The sequence below is a fragment of the Nyctibius grandis genome, chromosome 22 (assembly GCF_013368605.1).
Source record: "Nyctibius grandis isolate bNycGra1 chromosome 22, bNycGra1.pri, whole genome shotgun sequence".
Lineage (NCBI taxonomy): Eukaryota > Metazoa > Chordata > Aves > Nyctibiiformes > Nyctibiidae > Nyctibius > Nyctibius grandis.
In genome coordinates, this window is record NC_090679.1 from 7,181,533 (window position 1) to 7,200,162 (window position 18,630).

Here is an 18,630-nt window from a genome sequence, read left to right on the forward strand (position 1 = left end):
GGAAAACTGGGTTTGCTCAATTCTGTATTTTTTTCCCTATTGTTTTGGTTGGATTTTCAGGGTCAACTGGCCAAAAAAAAAGTGACAGCCATGAATAAGGGCCTTGCAAAGCTGGTGACATGGGGCCATCACTGCCTGGGGCATCTGCAGGCTCCAGCCCCGCCAGGAGCCAGCAGTGAGGTGAGAACCATCCTTGGGGGAGCAACAAAGGGAGCTCCAGCCCCAGTGTGACCTGTTCCTGTGCCACCAAGAGCTTCCAGCTCAACTACCTGCGGAGAAGCACGTGGGTGTACCCGGGAGGGTGACAAGGGACAGCAGGAGGGGAGGAAGAGGTGCTGAGCTGCTCTCAATGGTGAGGAGAAAGAAGGAGATGGAGGAGGAGGAGAAGCAGAGCAAAGCAGCAGCAGAAGGGGACCAGGGTGGAGGAGGATAGTCCTTCTGGCTGGTGAGGGATGTTCAGAGCATCCCAGCATGGACCTTCACCCACCTGATACCCCAGCCTGGAGCCAAAGCCCCCCTCTGCTCGCCAGCTGGGCCACCTCAAAGTTTGCTGGTGAGTACACACGTACACTCCACTCACACCTGGTCTGGTGGGGGGGGGGTACAGCCACCCACCCCCTCCCAGCAGCTGGCACCAGGCACACGGGCTGTAACCCTTAGTCCCCCTCAGTGGCTGGAGGTGAAAGACACCCCCCCACACTCGCTCGCTCGCTCCCATCCCGCATCCAGGCTCATCCCCTCTTTTCCAAGGTCAGGTCACCTTCCCAGCAGCAATGCCCTGGGATTATTATTCCCTTATTGCAGTCTGCAACTACCTGAAGGGAGGTTGTAGTGGAGTGGGAGTCGGCCTCTTCTCCCGGGCAACCAGCGATAGGACAAGAGGACACAGCCTCAAGCTTGGTCAGGGGAGGGTCAAGTTGGACATTAGGAAGCATTTCTTCTCAGCAAGGGTCATTAGCCATTGGAAGGGGCTGCCCAGGGAGGTGGTGGAGTCACCATCTCTGGAGGGGTTTAAGAAAAGCCTGGACATGGCACTTAGTGCCCTGGTCTAGTTGCCATGGTGGTGTCAGGCAATGGTTGGACTCGATGATCCCTGAGGTCTCTTCCAACCTCATTGATTCGGTGATTCTGTGTAATGTCTCTGACCCCCCCCGATGGTCACTCAGCCCGAGCGGCTGCCGAGGGCTCACTCCTGTCCCCCTCTTTGCGTCCCTTTTGGCAGGGCTGTGAGTCGGGCTCTGTTTCTGTTGACCTCCCTTTTCTCATCACCTCAGCTCAGCAAGTCCAGCCATGGCACAACGAACATGTTCCCACTCCCGCGTGTCACTGTTAATTAGCGCGGCTGACCGGGTTCCCTTCATCAGTGCTAATTGGCCAGCTTTGTGTCTCTGTGCCTGTCCCTCCCTGGTTTTCGCAGTGCCCTGGAGTGATTTTAGTGCAACAGAGAGGAGAGATAAACTGAAACTAAATACGCGTCCTCCCCCCGTACACATCCTTACACTGTCACCAGCAGCTGGGGACACCACAGGGCGCAGGACACCGGGGAGGCTGCGGGCTCCTGAAGCCAGACCCACACCCGCAGCCTCTTTGCTCCCCACCAGCGGTGACCGTCACCTGGCCAGGGACCCACCAGCTTGACCATGCCCTCCTGCTCCACCCACAGCCCCCATCACCTGACTCCAGATGCCCAGTGGCATCACTGGCAAAAGGGCTGGTGATGCCCAGTGCCCTGGGACGAGGTCACCCCGGCTAGGGCACGTGCTGGGGACCACCCGTGGGTGGCACCTGGAAGTGCTCAGTCCTGCTCCCCGTTAGCGGTGGGTTAACGTGATTGACCCCCATCATCATCCCCCTGGAGCTGCCCCTAATGCGCTCCAAGTGCTCCAGCGTGGGAGGGCTGGTGGCCCCAGGGCTGGGGACAGCGGGCATGGCATGACATGACATGGGCCCCACAGCACCAGGTCCCTGCCCTGTCACCACCCTGACCCCTGTGCCCTCCCCTGTGCTCTGGGACCGCCTGTCCCAAAGGAGGATGCTCTGGTTGGAGCCCCCTTGTGTCTGTGTTTGTGGGGGTGTGGGTGTGCACGTGTGTGACCAGGGCTGTCCCCATGTGCACAGGGAGGGGAGGAGGGTTGGCTCTGCGGGGTGCAGGGGAATTTGGGGTGGGGGGGTTCTCCCTGTGAGAGGTGCATGGGGATTTCCAGGGGTGTCTGTGGGAGTGCAGCAGGATTTGGGGGGGGGGGGGGCTGTCTCTGTGGGGTGCAGGGGGACTTGGGAAGTGTCTGTTGGGCTGCAAGGAGGTTTTGGGGGGGGGATCTTTGCACATGAGGACAGGCTCAGGGTGCTGGGGGGCAGGGGGTGGAGGCCACGGAGCTGCAGCCCAGATGGAAGCACTTGGGGGGGGATAGGATGGGAATAAGGGGAGGGGGGGCTGTGCCCTGCTCTCCTGGATCCTCCTGTGCTCTGCAAACAAGGGGGGACCAGACCCGCCCCCCCCACCCCGGGTTGTGTATGTGTCTGTCTGTCTCCTGGGGCTGCTCTGCCTCTGCCCCCTCCACCCTCCCCCTCACATCTGGGCAGCAGCTGCTTATTTTTCCCTCTGCGGTTGCGACATCCCAAGTCACGGGATGTTTCTCCCCAGCCTGTGTCAGACACCCGCTGCAGGAAGAGGCGGGGGGCTCGTCCTGACCGGGGGGCCCCTGGCACAGCACCTGACCCCCCTTCCCATCTTCCCCCCCTCCCCCAAGCTCAGAGAGGGGATCCCAGGCACCACGACAAGCAAATCACCCCGGGGTTGGAGAAGGGAGAGTGGATCCCTGCCAGCGATGGGGAAGGGTGACCAGATCCTTGCTGGTGATGGGGAAGGGAGAACGGATCCCTGCCGGTGATGGGGAGGGGTTACTGGATCCCCACTGGGTCTGGGGAAGGGGGACCAGATCCCTGCCAGTGATGGGGGGGGTGAACAGATCCCCACTGGGTCTGGGGAAGGGTGACCAGATACCCCCAGGATTGGGGAAGGGTGACCAGATCCCTGCCAGTGATGGGGAAGGGCAACTAGATCCCCTCGGGGCTGGGGCAGGGGCTGTAGCTGTGGACACCACGGTCTCCTCGGTGGGGTGTGCTAGGGTCTGCCCTGCCCTTCCCCCAAAACACCAGCTGGAATCCCACCAGTGCCACCCAGAGCCATGTCACCCTGTGCCCAAAGGCCTGAGGGACCTCAGGATGGGGGTGTCCCAAGAGCATCCCCACTGCTGGAGCCAGGCTTGGGCTGACCCACCCCCTCCACCAGCAGCCTCGGCACAGCGGCAGCATTGGGCTGGACAGACCCCTCCTGTGCCCCCTTCTTCCCACAGAATAAATCCCATTTATTCAGAAGAAACCATTTTATTATTTTTTTTTTTCCCAAAGAAAAAAAAAGCAATATAAATATTAGAGTATAAAACTTGCGTGTAACACATCGACGTTGGTCTATACGGGTATAAGAAGGATATAAGCATATATATAATATATAAGTATAATTCAATATTAGACACATTGAAAGGGCAAACGTGGTTTCATTTCACGTACACTCGGAGCACAGACCACATGGGAAGAGGATACAGAGAAAAAATTGGAAATACTGGTGTCCACAAGTTAGTTACCGCGATTAAAAATAACACGCCACTAAATACACGACACTCACTACGCTACCTCAGATTGCAGATTAAAAAGAAATATAAAGACTACGATTGAGCTACAGCATTTCTAGGGGTGGGGGGGAGGTGACAGCTGCAGGGGACAGGGTGGGAACCGCTCCCAGCGCAGCCAGCGCTGGAGGTGGCTGGATCTGGATGAAACCACGGCGGCTGCTGGTGCTGCCCTGGGTTTGGGGAGGGGGGACCGCTGCCGTGCCGGAGCCTGGCTGAGAGGGCTGGGTCTGCCCGGGTGAGGTACGTGTTAGTGATTAAAAAGGGGAAAAACAACACACCCCCCCCTCGGAAACGCGGTGCGGCCCCTGCTTGGCCACCCCGCAGCCCCTCTCCTCCTTCTGGCGACACAAAGTCCCCTTCTGCCTCCCCGAGGGGACTCAGAGCTCCTTTGATACAGGAAGCCAGCCCGGTGTAAGGGTGATGGGCACATGGAAAAACTCTATTCCTCATCCTTCGATTCCCTGCGCAGGGTGGAAAGCCCAAAGCCAGCAGGAGCATCACCTGTGGGCTGGCCTGGCGTGGTCCCATGCAACCCCCCCCCTCCCTCGACACCCCACACTCACCCCCAACTCTCGGGTCCCTCCTCCGGGTCTGGTCCCCAAGCGCCACCAAACCAACTCTCACTTACTCACTCACCAGCTCTGCACCAAAGCCATGCGCACCCTCGGGGTGAGACCCCCAATAACCCCCTGCTTTGGGCTCCACACCCCAAATACGAAGCAATGAGTCTCCCCATCCCACCTGACGGATCCCAGCCCCCCCCTCCCAAGGCAGCCCCGGCACAGGGGGGTGGTGGTGGGTCCGTGGAGCTAACTGCGCTGGTGCAGGGGAGGTGAAGGGTGTGCATGCAGACACGGTGCGCAGAAACGTGAAGCATCATCATCCCCTGGTCCCCTTGGTGGGGACTTGGCCAGGCTGCTGCCTGGCCCTGCAGGGGAGCAAGACTCTCTTAGCTTTAATTCCAGCAGAACATTGACTGTACATATAAATATTTACTGCCAAGAAGGGATGAGATGTGTCTGCCCTTCGGAGACCCCTAGAACCGCCGGGGCAGCGGCTGCGCACCTCATTGAATTCCCTACCTCTGGGACATCAGGACATCAGTTTTTTGTCTCATATTTCAGGCCATCAGTGGTTGCACTTTAGAAAAAAATAATAAAAAAAAATGTTTAGGATGCAGCTTTGCCATATTCCCTTTGACTCATGCAATATAAACACTTATTTGTTTTTCAGGGTACCAGGTAAGCAGGGACTGAAGCACTCCCTCCCAACAAATCCCTCGCGATCGTTAACTGGAGGTGAATTTTACTAATGGCAAGCTTCAGAGAAAAGGTCTGGAGCATGGGCGCTGAGCTAGGAACTTCCTTTTCCTTTCCAAAAAAAAAAAAACGATGGAAGGTTTATAAATTAAAAGATCCCCATTAAAATTATTTACACTGGGCAAAGCCGAGCACAAGCCTTGGGCCTTTCTCAGACTATCTGGGAGCAAATCGTGGCAGAAGACCTTCCGCCCTTGCGTATTCGAGGGGATCGTATCAAACATTAGCAAATATTCACAGGGCACTTGTTTGCGTTCAATTTAGCTTGCGGGTCGCTTTTCATCACGAGACCTAAGAGCAGCGAGCCCCTGCTCCCAGCTCTGATGATGAGGAGATACATTCGCAACGTTTCCTACTTTTTGCTTCACAAAAAAAAAAATATATATATGACATTCGTCCTCCGGCCTGGGCTGTGGTTTGGGGAGTGCTGGAGCCGGCTGCCCTGTAGCTCTAAGGTCTCCTTCTTCTTCTCTACTTCTTCTCCTTCTTCCCGGATTTCTTCTTGTTGCCCCCCGAGGAGCCGGCGCCCTTGGCGTCGCGCTTGCCGGCGGCGTTGGTGAGGGTGGCCGTGCTGCCCGGGATGTAGACGTTCTGCCGGTAATCGGGGACGTGCTGCAGGGTGAACTGGGGGCCGTAGCGGGCGCTCAGCCCCATGGTGCCCGTCCCGCCGCCCAGGGTCGAGTTGCCGTCAGCAGCTTCTGTAGGGGATGCCAGGGACGGGGCGGGGGGAAGAGAAGGGCAAGTTGTTAGCGCTGGCCAGAGCCCACCCCAAGGCCCAGGAGCCCCCAAAGGCTCTCACCAGTACAGGGTGTCAAACCCAGACCTCGGTGCCACCAACCTTCACCCCCACCCCTCGCTGCCCTCCAGTGCTATCGCTCCACGGGACGGCTGTGCTGCACGTGGTGGGGAGCATGGCACAGCCGGCACCAAAACCCTTTGTTTCCATCTCACGTCGTTGCTAAAGGTTTGGGATTTGGGGCTGGAGGCCGGCCGGGGTAGGGCAACCTCTGCCCTCGGCAGCGATGGGGCTGCCTGTCCCTGCCTGACGCTGTCTGCTCTGCCCCCCTCCCCGGCTGCTGCCTCCGCAGAAAAACACCCCCCGCCCCGACAGCAGCCCATTACCAACACGCTGTACAGCCACAACCATTAATAAAGCATTCAGGGAAAGCCAGTATTACATTTTTTTCTCCGTTGCATTTAAAACCCTGCCCCCAGGATTTCTCCAGCCAAGTTTATTCAGGCAGCAGAACACAGGAGATGAGAAAGAAAATCCTCCCCCTGCAGTACCACAAAATGGCTCTAGGAAGCCGAGGGCGAAGCAAATCAATGCTGGGGCGCGTCTGATGGGCCAGATCTGGGAGCAGGGGGAGGGGAAAGCAAATTCATTCCTGTCGCTGCAAAGCTCCAGCACGGAGAGAGCAAGCGCAGAGGCAGCGAAGGGCGCCGGGGCCCCCCGGGATGCTGGGGCACTGCTGGGAGGTGGAGAGCAGATGGAGATGGGGGATGTACAGAGGCAGGGGGAGAAATGAGCACGGGGGGATGGCAGGGCACGAGCGATGCTGTTGCCATGAGCCGCTGCACGACCTGCTCCGGCGTGACTGTCCATGCGTGGCTCAGGGTGGGATCCGTGCACAGTCCCCCTCAGAAGTGGTTTCACAGAATCACAGAATCACGGAATCAATCAGGTTGGAAGAGCCCTCTGGGATCATCGAGTCCAACCATTGCCCTGACACCACCATGGCAACTAGACCAGGGCACTAAGTGCCATGTCCAGTCTTTTCTTAAACCCCTCCAGAGATGGTGACTCCACCACCTCCCTGGGCAGCCCCTTCCAATGGCTAATGACCCTTGCTGAGAAGAAATGCTTCCTAATGTCCAACCTGAACCTCCCCTGGTTTGCTAAAGCCCTGCCTCTGTGTTAGATACTATGGATCCGATCTCAGCCTTTTAACTGTTTCATACATGGACACGCTCTCCTTGGAAGCTGGAGAGACCCAGCAAGGGCACCTGAAGGGCCCAAGGCTGAGTCTGGGGTTTGCTCCCTCATTTTGCAGGTGGGGAAACTGAGGGAATAAAGAAAAACAACAAGCAGAGAACGTGAGCTGCTCCTCTCGTGTTTTCCCTCGCTCCAGACCAGCTCCGTGCACGCCTCCGTGCTGCCTCAGCTTTCCCCTGAGCAGATGGAGGTGGCTAAGCCAGCCAGAAAGCTAGACAGAAAGCTGGGCCACATCCCACCACCCCCTGAAACATCACTGTGTACACATCACTCGCAGAGGTCGGAAGCATTAAGCAACTGCAGTTTGAAAAGTTACAGCTGGAAAACACACAGCGAGGCCGAAAACAGGCGGGATATTGTGCAGGAGGCCGGGGGACACCCAGGAGGGTGCACAAACACAGCGAACCAGCACGGGGAAAGGCCATTTTGCTTTCTGCTGTGGAAGCATTCACCAGCAGAAGAGTTTTTCTTCAGTCCCCATTAAATGGGTCCCAGACCTGGTGGGGCTTTGATGGAGCATATACAGTTAGGGGATATTTATCGCTCATCCTCGCTCGCCTCACCAGCAGCTCGTTTTGTTAGCAACCAACTCAACCCCACACCCATCGGGGTATTAAAAACGGGGATGGGACGGCTGGAGACAGCCGGCTAAACATGAGCCAGCAGTGTGCCCAGGTGGCCAAAAAGGCCAATGGCATCCTGGCCTCTATTAGGAATAGTGCAGCCAGCCGGTCTAGGGCAGGGATTGTCCCTCTGTACTCGGCACTGGTGAGGCCACACCTTGAATCCTGTGTCCAGTTCTGGGCCCCGCACTTCAAGGAAGACCTTGAGGTGTTGGAGCGAGTCCAGAGGAGGGCGACCAAGCTGGTGAAGGGTCTGGAGGGTCTGACCTACGAGGAACGGCTGAGGGAGCTGGGGGTATTTAGCCTGGAGAAGAGGAGGCTCAGAGGTGACCTTAGTGCAGTCTACAACTACCTGAAGGGAGGTTATAGTGGAGTGGAGTGGAGTGGGAGTCGGCCTCTTCTCCCAGGCAACCAGCGATAGGACAAGAGGACACAGCCTCAAGCTTCGCCAGGGGAGGTTCAGGTTGGACATTAGGAAGCATTTCTTCTCAGCAGGGGTCATTAGCCATTGGAAGGGGCTGCCCAGGGAGGTGGTGGAGTCACCATCTCTGGAGGGGTTTAAGACAAGACTGGACATGGCACTTAGTGCCCTGGTCTAGTTGACAGGGTGGTGTCAGGGCAACGGTTGGACTCGATGATCCCAGAGGGCTCTTCCAACCTGACTGATTCTGTGGCTCTGAGATGCTCTGTCAGACCAGGCTGCAGCCAGGGACCAGCTTGCAGGTGGACTATGGCCTTTGTCAGCGGAGGAGATCTTTTTTTCTGGGGTCCCCCAGTTGGATACAGCCCAGCTGGGGGCTTGGTGGGCTTGGGTACCTCCTCCTCTGCCCTGGGTGCCACTGCCCTGCTTCCCCCCTGGGCCATCCCAGCAGTGAGGGGGCTGGGGGCTGCCAGCACCATCCAGGACAACTGGTCCCCATGAACTAGTTTGCAGTCACAGCACAGCTTTCACGGGGGAGAAAAAGCCGCCTGTGAAGTTCCCAGCCAGCCAGTTGGTCCAGGGTAAGAGTAAAGGGCTGTTTCTAGGTAACATTGACATTAAGGCTGAAAAGAAGAGAGAACAGGGACAATAGAGGTTTACAAATGGGCACTGAGCTGCTCTTGCCAAGCTGGGCACTTCAGCTCGTGTTGCTGGGAAGGTTACGCTCAGCCTTTACCAGCAGCCACCCCTTATCCCAAACGGTTCTGAGGAGGAAAACAAGAATTTGGGCTTCGGCAAAAATAACCAGCTAGCGACTGCATTGCCCTCGTAAGCAGAGGGGAGGAGAGGCCGGCCGGAGGCAGCCCTGGAGCACGTGCTGCTGCAGCTGCTGGTGGGGCTTTCAGGAGAACCCAATATAGCACATCTGTCCCTGCCTGCAGGCAGCAGAGCTGGGCAGAAGGACCTCCTCAGGCTGCCTTTCCGTCTGCTCTCCCACCACCTCATGGCTCCCCTATAAATTCTCCCTGGAAGCCAGAGTATTTTAAGGACAGGGTGTCTGCCCTTTAGCGTCTGGTGTCCTGAAGCATCTGTGCTCCTTGGGCTGTCTTAGCAGCTGCCTCTGCCCCCTCAGATGGCTCAAAACACTGACTTTTCATGCTGTTCCCAGCTACAAGGGAGGAAAATCCAGAGGAAGAGAGCCTGGGAAGGGAGACAGAAGCCCTACAACAGGGTCACAGCCCTGGGGGGACACCAGCTCCCCAGGCACTCTGGCTTGGGAGGGTTTTTTAAGCATTGGGCAAGTGATTTCATCCTCAGGGCAACTGGCTCAGCAGAGAGGCTTGGCATGGCAGTACCACCTCTGCCTCTTGCTGTAACGAAGGATAACCCCCAGCATGGGGTAGGGATGCAGGCAGGGCATCACCAGCCCCTTCCCCATGCTTGAGGAGCAAAGCAACAGCAAAGGAGCTTCTGCCTCCCGGGTGGGTCAGCAAAAGGCACAGTGCCATCACCTGTCCCACCTGCCACCCAGGAGCTCAGAGCTCAGCAGGTGACAGTAAGAGGTAAGGATCATTTAAATAGCCAGGAAACATCACCCAAGGATCACCAGCACCAAGCTTAATGGGCCATTAGCACTGCCCTTAATCAAAGCCTGCTCCAATCAACACTATTAGCTTAATGAGTGAGAGCAGAAAAGGAGGGGACGGAGAGCAGGGGTGGGGCGGGGGAAAGACATGAAAACACAGTGCTGGTGGAAAAAGCTGATGCTGTGTCCTGCCCCAGCCTCATCCATCCATCCATCCATCCATCCATCCATCCACCCATCCACCCATCCATCCAGAGCAGCAAGGGACCAGCATGGGCAAGAAAAGGATGGGGTGCAGGGAGCCATCCTCTCCCCGGGGCTGCAGCAGGGAAAGCCCTTATCTAGTGGATGGATCTGATTTAAATTGACCCCCCTGGGCGCACTAAGGCCGTGGGAGAGGTTAGGGCTGTTTGAGACTTGTGGATTGGAAGAGATTTGCTGCAATAGGGCCTGGGGCTACGTGGAAGTGGGTGCTTAACCTGGAAGGGACCAGCTCAGCTCTCAGATCCTGGGGACTGCTGGAGCTGCGGTCAGAAAAACATCTTTATTTGCGAGCAAGGAAACTGGATCCGGAGGCACGAGGTGATGATAACCACATGCACCCCCCCAGAGGCTATTTTTCCATGGTCATTTTTCAGAGCAGAGACACATTTTCGCATTGTTTCTTTCCCTTGAGTGTAAACAACTCCCTTGCCCAAGACCTTCGTCCCCTTCCCCGGCCACGGCAGCTGGGTCTCCAGCCTGCCTGGTGTCTGCAGAGCAGCAAAGTTCAGCTGCTGCAGCTTTCCAAGAAAGCAACGCCAAAACCATCCCTCCTCCTCCCCCAGATTCCTTCTCTCCCAACAGCTCAAAGGAAACATCCAAAGCATTTTGCACAGGGTTTTATGGCTGTGCTGTTGCTTCTATTTTTAAATCAAGGGGGGGAAGACTTGGAGGTATTTATAAACAAAGACTGTATGAAAACCAGCCTCTTCATCTGCGCGGAGTGATAATTGCACTTCTTTTCTATAAAGCCATGGAGACAGCGAGTGCGTGGGAACAGCCCTCCCTGCCCACCGTGTCCACACAGCACAGCCATAAACCAGAATGACCCAACCCAAAACGACCCCAAACCAAATCCAACTGCAAAGAGCTAGCAGCAGCTGGTGGGGCAAAGCTCGGTGAGCCCGTAGCTCAGCGGAGGGACCCAGCGCGAGCAGGGAGCACACACCGGCGTCTCTGGACACAAGGTTTGTTCATAGAATCATAGAATCATTTTGGTTGGAAAGGATCTTTAAGATCACCGAGTCCAACCGTTAACCCCACACTGCCAAGGCCACCACTAACCCATGCCTCTCAACACCACATCTACACGGCTTTTAAATCCCTCCAGGGATGGGGACTCCACCACTGCCCTGGGCAGCCTGTGCCAGTGCTTGACAACCCTTTTGGTGAAGACATTTTCCCTGATCTCCAATCTAAACCTCCTCTGGTGCAACTTCAGGCCATTTCCTCTCATCCTGTCACTTGTTACCTGGGAGAAGAGACCGACCCCCACCTCACTACACCCTCCTTTCAGGCAGTTGTAGAGAGCAATAAGGTCTCCTCTCAGCCTCCTTTTCTCCAGACTAAACACCCCCAGGTCCCTCAGCTGCTCCTCATCACACTTGTGCTCTACACCCTTCACCACCTTCATTGCCCTTCTCTGGACTCGCTCCAGTTGTTGGGGAAACTGAGTCAGGCATTTGCTGTATTCCTGGCCCAGCCTCTAGCCACAAGCAAATCTTCCAGGCTTCCTACCTCCTCGCCTTACAGCAAGTTGCAATGCAGCAGACGTTCCATCTACTGTGACCTTCTGGAACCAAGTAGTTTATAAAACATCATCTCAAGACCGGCTCTTTCATGTAACACAACCACATCATGAGTCAGATAATGTTCTGTCCAGTACACAGATAATATAGTTTGGGTGGAAGAGGTACCTGTGTCTACAGCACACCTGACGCTGATGGCTACCTGGCATCTCCTCTGCTTGAATCTCCCAACCCAACACACAGACAGCAGTGTTTTCCCACCAGAAAGCACTAAGGGACTTTTGAAGCCACCCCAGACACATAAGTCCCACCAGCATCTTCTCTGACAGCATGCATCTGAGATGTCCACGCAAGAGCAAGTGCCGCGGTTTTCCCACACGTGATAGAGACCAACCGTTTGCTGAAGCCAGGATCATGGCTTGGAGCATCTCTGTGTCAAACTGGTTGTTCGGCCAGGCTCCACCTTCCTCTCCATTCTGGGAGCTATGGGAAAAGAAAAAAATCAGCAAGTTACTGCAGCTCGGTCAGGAGGAGTGGGCTTGCCAGAGAGCGTGAGAAGCCAAGGCTGTGGGCTTGGTCGCTGGCAAAGAGGAGTCTGCAGGCTTTAAATCCTTCTATTAAATAACACTCAAGAGTCAAGACACTTTCAGAAGTCTCCATCCCTCTCCAGGCTTTTGAAGAATAACTGCCAATACCAAAAGCAAGCACTCAGTGGTGCTTCCAGCAACACCTACCTAACTCCTGCTGACTTCAGAGACAGCCAGCACCTCACCACCTCAAAATCCCACCAATATAATGTAATGCCACAGAAAATGCTGGTCCTAAAGCCCCAGAGGTGCTTTGTATGACCCCTTGTACGACCAGGTCCTCTGTTCCTTTTGCAAGCCATACAAGTGGATGCACCTTTCAAGCTGTTTGAGGCTACAACTCCATTTGGCAGCTTCATGCATAAGACAGAGGGTGAGAAAACCCCGTGGCATGGTGGGATTTGGGATCAGCATGGACCCAGCTGCCCACCACCGAAAAGCTTGCTCTGAAGGGAGGCCACGAGCAGGCATCAGCTCCGCAGAGCCGGCAGCAAACAGTCCTGGGGAGACCGAGCAACAGGGAGAGGAGAGAAGGGAGGTGGGCATCCACCTTGGTTCCCCAGGACTGGCTGATGGTGGGGCTGAGCACCACAGATCCACCTGGGAAACCTCTGGGGATGCTACCAGGCTTTGGTTAAGGAGGGTTTGTGACCAAGGTTACCATCAGCAGTCTGTGTGCAGTCTAACAAGCCCCACATTCATGTTTGCCAGGTGCCAGCTGTGCCTGTGGCACTTCCCCTCTGGAAAGGTCAGGACTGTGTACCCAGAGCCCCTCCAGACCCTTCCTGCTTCCAGCAGAGACCTAAATATCTCACCAGCTTCCTGGCTCCTCCTCTGCTCTGACCCTAAGTGACCACAGCACTCAGACCACCAGTCTCCCCTCTCCCAGTTGAGTGCTCTGACCACCCACAGCTCTTGCAGCCCACTGGGATGCCAGGCTCTGCCCCTTGGCTGTGTGCTGGCTTGCCTGGGGCAAGGGCTGCCCCGCTCTTGCAAATGGGAGCTCTCCAGAAGCAAGACAGAGGATTTGAAAGCCCTTCCCCTTGGAGAGAGCTGAGCCTGTTTCTCAGGCTGCCACCGGGCTGCAAGGCACGGAGGTGGCCTCCTCCACCGCTGTGGTCCCAGCCCTCGCACCCAGGAGCTGCCAGACCCCGAAGGCCTGCTCAGACCCCGAAGCCCTGCTCAGACATGCTTAAGCAGCCAAGATCTCCCCCCAGCTTTGGGGTCTCCTGCTGGCAGCTCCGTGCTTGAGCGCTCAGCACCCCACGTGTGGCAAATGCCAGTGCAGGCACTGCCGGTGCCAACACAAAGTCACATGCTGGGTGGCAGATGGGCTCTTCACCACCATGCTGAGCATCTCATTGCCCAAGTGTCCCTGATGGTTGCACCCGCTGCAGCCCTCACACACAGGACAGGCTCAATATGGCCATTTCGGAAATGGGACAGACCCACAGGCACATCCTTGAAGGTTGTATCTGCCACAGTGACCTTGTTGCACGAGCAGCTCTCGTGTCCAGGTCACTGCCCCCGCCGCATCAAAGCTCTGCAAGGAGGGAAGCCCTGAATGCTTTCTCCATCCTCCCTCTGCAAATGTCCTGCACACAGGAAGAAAAACTGCAGATGCACAGGATGGATGAGTGCCCATGAGCTCTGGTCAGGCCCCACACGGCCCTGCTCAGCTACACAGAATCACAGAATCACAGAATTAATGAGGTTGGAAGAGCCCTCTGGGATCATCAAGTCCAACCATTGCCCTGACACCACCATGGCAACTAGACAATGGCACTAAGTGCCATGTCCAGTCTTTTCTTAAACCCCTCCAGAGATGGTGACTCCACCACCTCCCTGGGCAGCCCCTTCCAATGGCTAATGGCTCTCTCTGAGAAGAAATGCTTCCTAATGTCCAACCTGACCCTCCCCTGGCGAAGCTTGAGGCTATGTCCTCTTGTCCTATCGCTACTTGCTTGGGAAAAGAGGCCGACTCCCACTGCGCTACAACCTCCCTTCAGGTAGTTGTAGACTGCACTAAGGTCACCTCTGAGCCTACAGCTTGGTATGGACCCAGCGAGGGGTATATATGGGCAAACTCCCGTTGAAACACAAGATCTGTGTGGAAGGATGAGTGTAGGGACACTCCCAGGCACTCTGCTGAAAATCTGGTCTTAAGCAATTTGCCCAAGACACGCAGGACCTACATCAGGACCACACGGCCATCCATCCCTTCCCCTTCTGTACCTCCTGCCTGATCCCTCCCCAGGCAGGCGCAGGGCACTGCTCTCACGCTGGTTTATCTGTGGAGGGTGCAAACAATCACTAACGCAGCAGAGGCTGCCCTGGCACCACACTGCCACCAGCTTCTGAAGTACCTGCTGCAACCCAGGGCATCCCCAAAACTATTTATAGAGCTCCTCCATGACACCTGTGGTGGCACAGCGGGGACGAGGCAGGGACAGCCCTGGGGCTGCAGTGACCTGCTAATGTCACAAGCAGGGCTGGGAATAGAGCCCCGGGCTAGATCCAATAAAGGACTTAGGAACCTAAACCCCATTGCAAACCACAACCCATTCAGGCACCAGTTAACCCCAGCAGCTCCTGCCCCACCAGCTGCCCCCCCCCCCCAGCTGGCAGCTGAGGTTCCCAGGTGATTCAGGGCTGTGGGAAAGCTGCCCAGAAACACTCCGGTGCCTCCCAACCGCTGCTCCTGGCTCTGGGGGCTGCCCCAGCACACTGATGGGGAAAGGGAAAGCACAAGAAAGTGCCAAATCCATTTTTATTTTTTAAATTGTAATATTCCAGTGGTTTGAACTCTGTTCTGAAATCAGAAGCCCAGGTTCAACTCCCTCTTTGACACGGCAGTGCCGGCATCACATTTTCCACCTCCTGAAACACTCTTTCCTCCCCTCCCACCTCTCCTTTGGGCACCAGGCTGCACTGGACAGAAGCTCCTCCTGCCTCTGTCAAAGCCATGTCTCCATGCCCTAGGACAGTGGGAACACGTGGAAGGAGGAAGGAAAGGTGTTACAGCCCATGTGTTACAGCTATATCCCAGTGTCAGAGGGCCAGCCCAAGCCCCACATCCCTGTGGGATCACAAAATCACAGACTGATTCAGATGGAGAGGGCCATGAAGCACCCAGCCTAATGAAGGTGGGAAGGTCTCTGATCCAACACCCCACTCAAAGCAGGGCCAAGCTTTCAGCTGGATCCAACTTGATATTAGATGCTCAGGGCTCTGAGCAGCCACAGTTTGAGTAAGAGATTTCTCTGTCTCTCTGGCCTCCTGTTCCAGTGTTTGACCACCCTTGGGTGAAAAATGTTTCCTAACATCTACTCCAAATTTGCCTTGTTGCAACATGTGCCCATTGCTCCTCCTCCTTTCGCTGTGCACCTCTGAAGACAGCCACGAGACCCTTCTCCTAGCTCTCATGCCTCCAAGCTGAAGGAACTCTCAGCCTCTCCTCCCCTGCCTCAGGCACCAGACCTCTGATCATTTTGGTGGCTCCTGTATGGCCACGTCTTTGTTGCAGTGGGGAGCCCAACCAAAAGAGGGCACAAGTGCTCCAGGTGTGGTCCCATAAGTGCCAAACTGAGGGCAACCATCTCTTCCCTTGACCTTCTAGCTACAATCTTACCAGTACAACCCAGTATACAGCGGGTCTCCATCACAGCAAGGGTGCATTTGCGACTCAAGTTCACCCTGATGGCCTCCAGGTCCTTTTCTGCAAACCTACTGCACCCAGTGGTCCCAAATTTTTGCCCAAAGCTGTGTGCCTGCGCCCCATGATGCCACACAGCAAAGCTATTTTAGAAATTCCTTAGAGTTGCAAAAAAATGGTATTGAGCTCAGGAAATTCAAGTGCCTCAATTACTTGCAGTGCAATCATCCAGAATTCAGAGGCACATAAAAAAAAAGCGCCGTAATCGTAAAACCCCCAAAAATAACTTCTCACATTGAAAAAGGCACACAGCTGATGGCCGGATCTGGCTGCCTGCCACGGCTATAGGATAGAGCTGTGAATCAGAGCTGTGAATCACTGATTCAAGAGCGAGCAGCCTGCCCTGCCCTGCTCCCCACGCCTGGGGCGGGCAGAGCTCGGGGCCCCCCCTCGCCGCACAGCCTCGGGCACTGCTGCGGGGAGGCTGCCCAGCACAGGAGAGCTGGTTCCTATGGAAATCACCCCAAGGACTTGCTGGTTTTAATACAAATGCCGTTGACTCAATAGGTTTTTTTCAAAAAACCCATCCCCCACAAGGCAGATTTAATTTTTTTTCTCTGTTCAACTCTATTCTACACTTCAAAGCTCAGCAAAGAGCTGGCTTTCATTTTCAGGAATGCTTCCAGCTCAGCTAGGACTGGAGGGAAGGAAGCAAAGCCATGTTTGAGACAAACCCAGGGATGCAACATCTTAGGGGGTTCAGGGCACGGTGGCCATGGAGCAGGGGCCGAGGGCTGTGCCAGCAGAGGCGGGTACAGCCGGTGCACGGCGTGCAAACGCCTTCATTAACCCTGGCTACGTGGAAATCGGGGGATGCTGAAACAAAAGGCTTGTCCTGCCGCCTTGACACAGCCCCATCGCATGCTGCATCGCGGGGCTGCCCCGTTACCGAGGGCTTCCACGAGCATCTGCCCGAGCAGCGCAGGGTGGACCCAGGTGCTTTGCTGACCGGCTGCTCTGCAGCACCCCCAGCCACCACGTCCCTTTTTACCTTCCACTTCGAGCACAGAATTATTCATTTCCTTGCGAGGTTGCTATGGAGCCCGTCACTATGGCAGCCAAAGGCCTTGCAAACAGTTATTTGCACAACTGCCCAGTGGATTCGGGAAAAATTGTTTTCCTCGCTCTGCAGCTGGAAACACGAGCCGTAGCAGCACCACAATAAAATGAAGTTGATTCGTGCCAGAGCGGTGCTGTCAGAGCCCCAGGGGCTGGAGACCCCATGGACGAGACCCCAGCACCTCGGGGGTGCCTGGAAGGACTGCAGGCAGTGCTTGCCATGGGGGTTTTCCTGGGACATCCTCAGCATCCTCCCTCCTTTCTCATTTAGGGATTTCTGGCTCCCCCAGCCAGCACCACTCCCACCCCACAGCCTGGCTGCTCCCAGGTTTCCCTCCTCTGGGGAAGAGGACATGGCTGCGGTTTGTTTCTTTTCCCAGCCTCTTCCCCTTTCACTCCCGTTTGCTCCCCAGCTCTGGCTGCTGCTCCCACCCTCCCATCACCTCCCCCAGCAGCCTGGCTGGGGCACCACTCTGCCCTCCCCTCCCTGCCCAGTTCCCAGGGCCAGGAGGAATCTTCAAGCCCATTTTTCCAGCCCCATTCCCGGGCAGCCCCTGGTCCCCCAGGTTGCCCCCCCGCCTAAACCCCCCTGCGCTGCTGTCTCCTCTCTCCCAGCTTCCCCCAAGCCCTCCCCACCCCCCCCATCACCTCCCACACGCAGCTCCAGCCAGAGGCAGCAGCAGAAGTAAAATCTCCGCCTGTGCGTTTCCAGGCTGGCAAAGTGACAAGCAAGAGGGAACGGATTCATCCCTGATGGTGCTGAGCCTCCGCCACGCTCAAGGTGTGCTGAGGACACAGCCCCACAGCTGGGGGTGCAGCCCCAGGGCCAGCATCCCTCTGTCCCACCACCCACACCCCCAGCCCACAGCCCACCACCCTCCCGCCTCCCCCAGCCTCCGAAAACCCAGAACCAGCTCCAAAATTGCCACAGTTTCCTTCCCTTCTCCCTTCCCGAGGGTGCTGCCAGCCCTTCCCCCATGCTCCTCACATTCCCTGCCGCTTCCGTAATGCAATTACAAGGGCTGCAGAGGACCTGGAGGAGGCCCAGCTTTAAGATCATGACTTTGCAAAGATGGGATTGAAAAAATGTTAGCAGGCGAGCAGGGGAAGATGTGCAGCCTCCCAAAACACCGGCGAGGCGTTACGTCCAGCCAGCGGAGCTGCTGGGATGCTGCTCTGCCAGGCAGAGGCAGAACAAAAGGCCATGATGTCCCTAAAAGGGGGAGCCGGGGCTGTGTACCCCCTCCCAGGGACTCTTCCAGCCTTCCTAGAGGAGCTGGAGCTAAAACCAGGATTATTTCACCCAGCCCATCCTGCCCCAAACACGCCGGGAAGGATATTTTGAGAAATTCTTTGGAAGGGTTATTGTGTCTGTTTGTCAGGTCCCTGCGCCTCTGCAGCCGGCCATGGCATGCGCTCAGCTGCGAGGAAGCAGATGGAGAGAGAAAAATTAAACTAATACTCGTAGCACCTGCTAAATTACCTAAAATAACATTTCTATACATAACACGGTGGTGATGAAACTCCTGATATTTTGGGGGCTTTCCACAATGAGAAACACAGCCCATCACTAGGATATTTCCCCTTCTCCATAAAAGACCCTCCAGCTTTTGTCCCACCTGGCAGGATCCTGATGTCTGTAACTTCAAGGGTTGTGACAAATGCAGATAAAGGGATTATTGGCCCAGGATGGTCCATAAGGGAAGGAAACATTCAGCCGAAGAGGGCTACATGATCTAGAAAGAAGCCCAAATGCTGAACCTGCCAAGATTTGGGCTGTTCATAGACAAAAGGTTGAACCCTGCAAGCAGGAGCGCTCACAGGCGTTGTGCACAGCACGGGGGAC

General features: G+C 56.0%; 1 protein-coding gene across 4 annotated transcripts in view; it reads right to left on the reverse strand.

The window, feature by feature from the left end:
• Window positions 1-3,364: 3,364 nt before the first annotated feature.
• Window positions 3,365-18,630, reverse strand: part of LOC137672773 (protocadherin gamma-C3-like) — a 53,041-nt gene continuing 37,775 nt past the window's right edge. For all 4 annotated transcript variants that reach the window (XM_068417169.1, XM_068417170.1, XM_068417171.1 and 1 more), the window contains 2 exons: window positions 11,818-11,906; window positions 3,365-5,706 (listed from right to left, as the gene is read on the reverse strand). In XM_068417169.1, coding sequence (XP_068273270.1) covers window positions 5,480-5,706; window positions 11,818-11,906 — 316 coding nt within the window. In that variant the 3' untranslated portion in view covers window positions 3,365-5,479. The remainder of the gene's footprint in view (window positions 5,707-11,817; window positions 11,907-18,630) is intronic.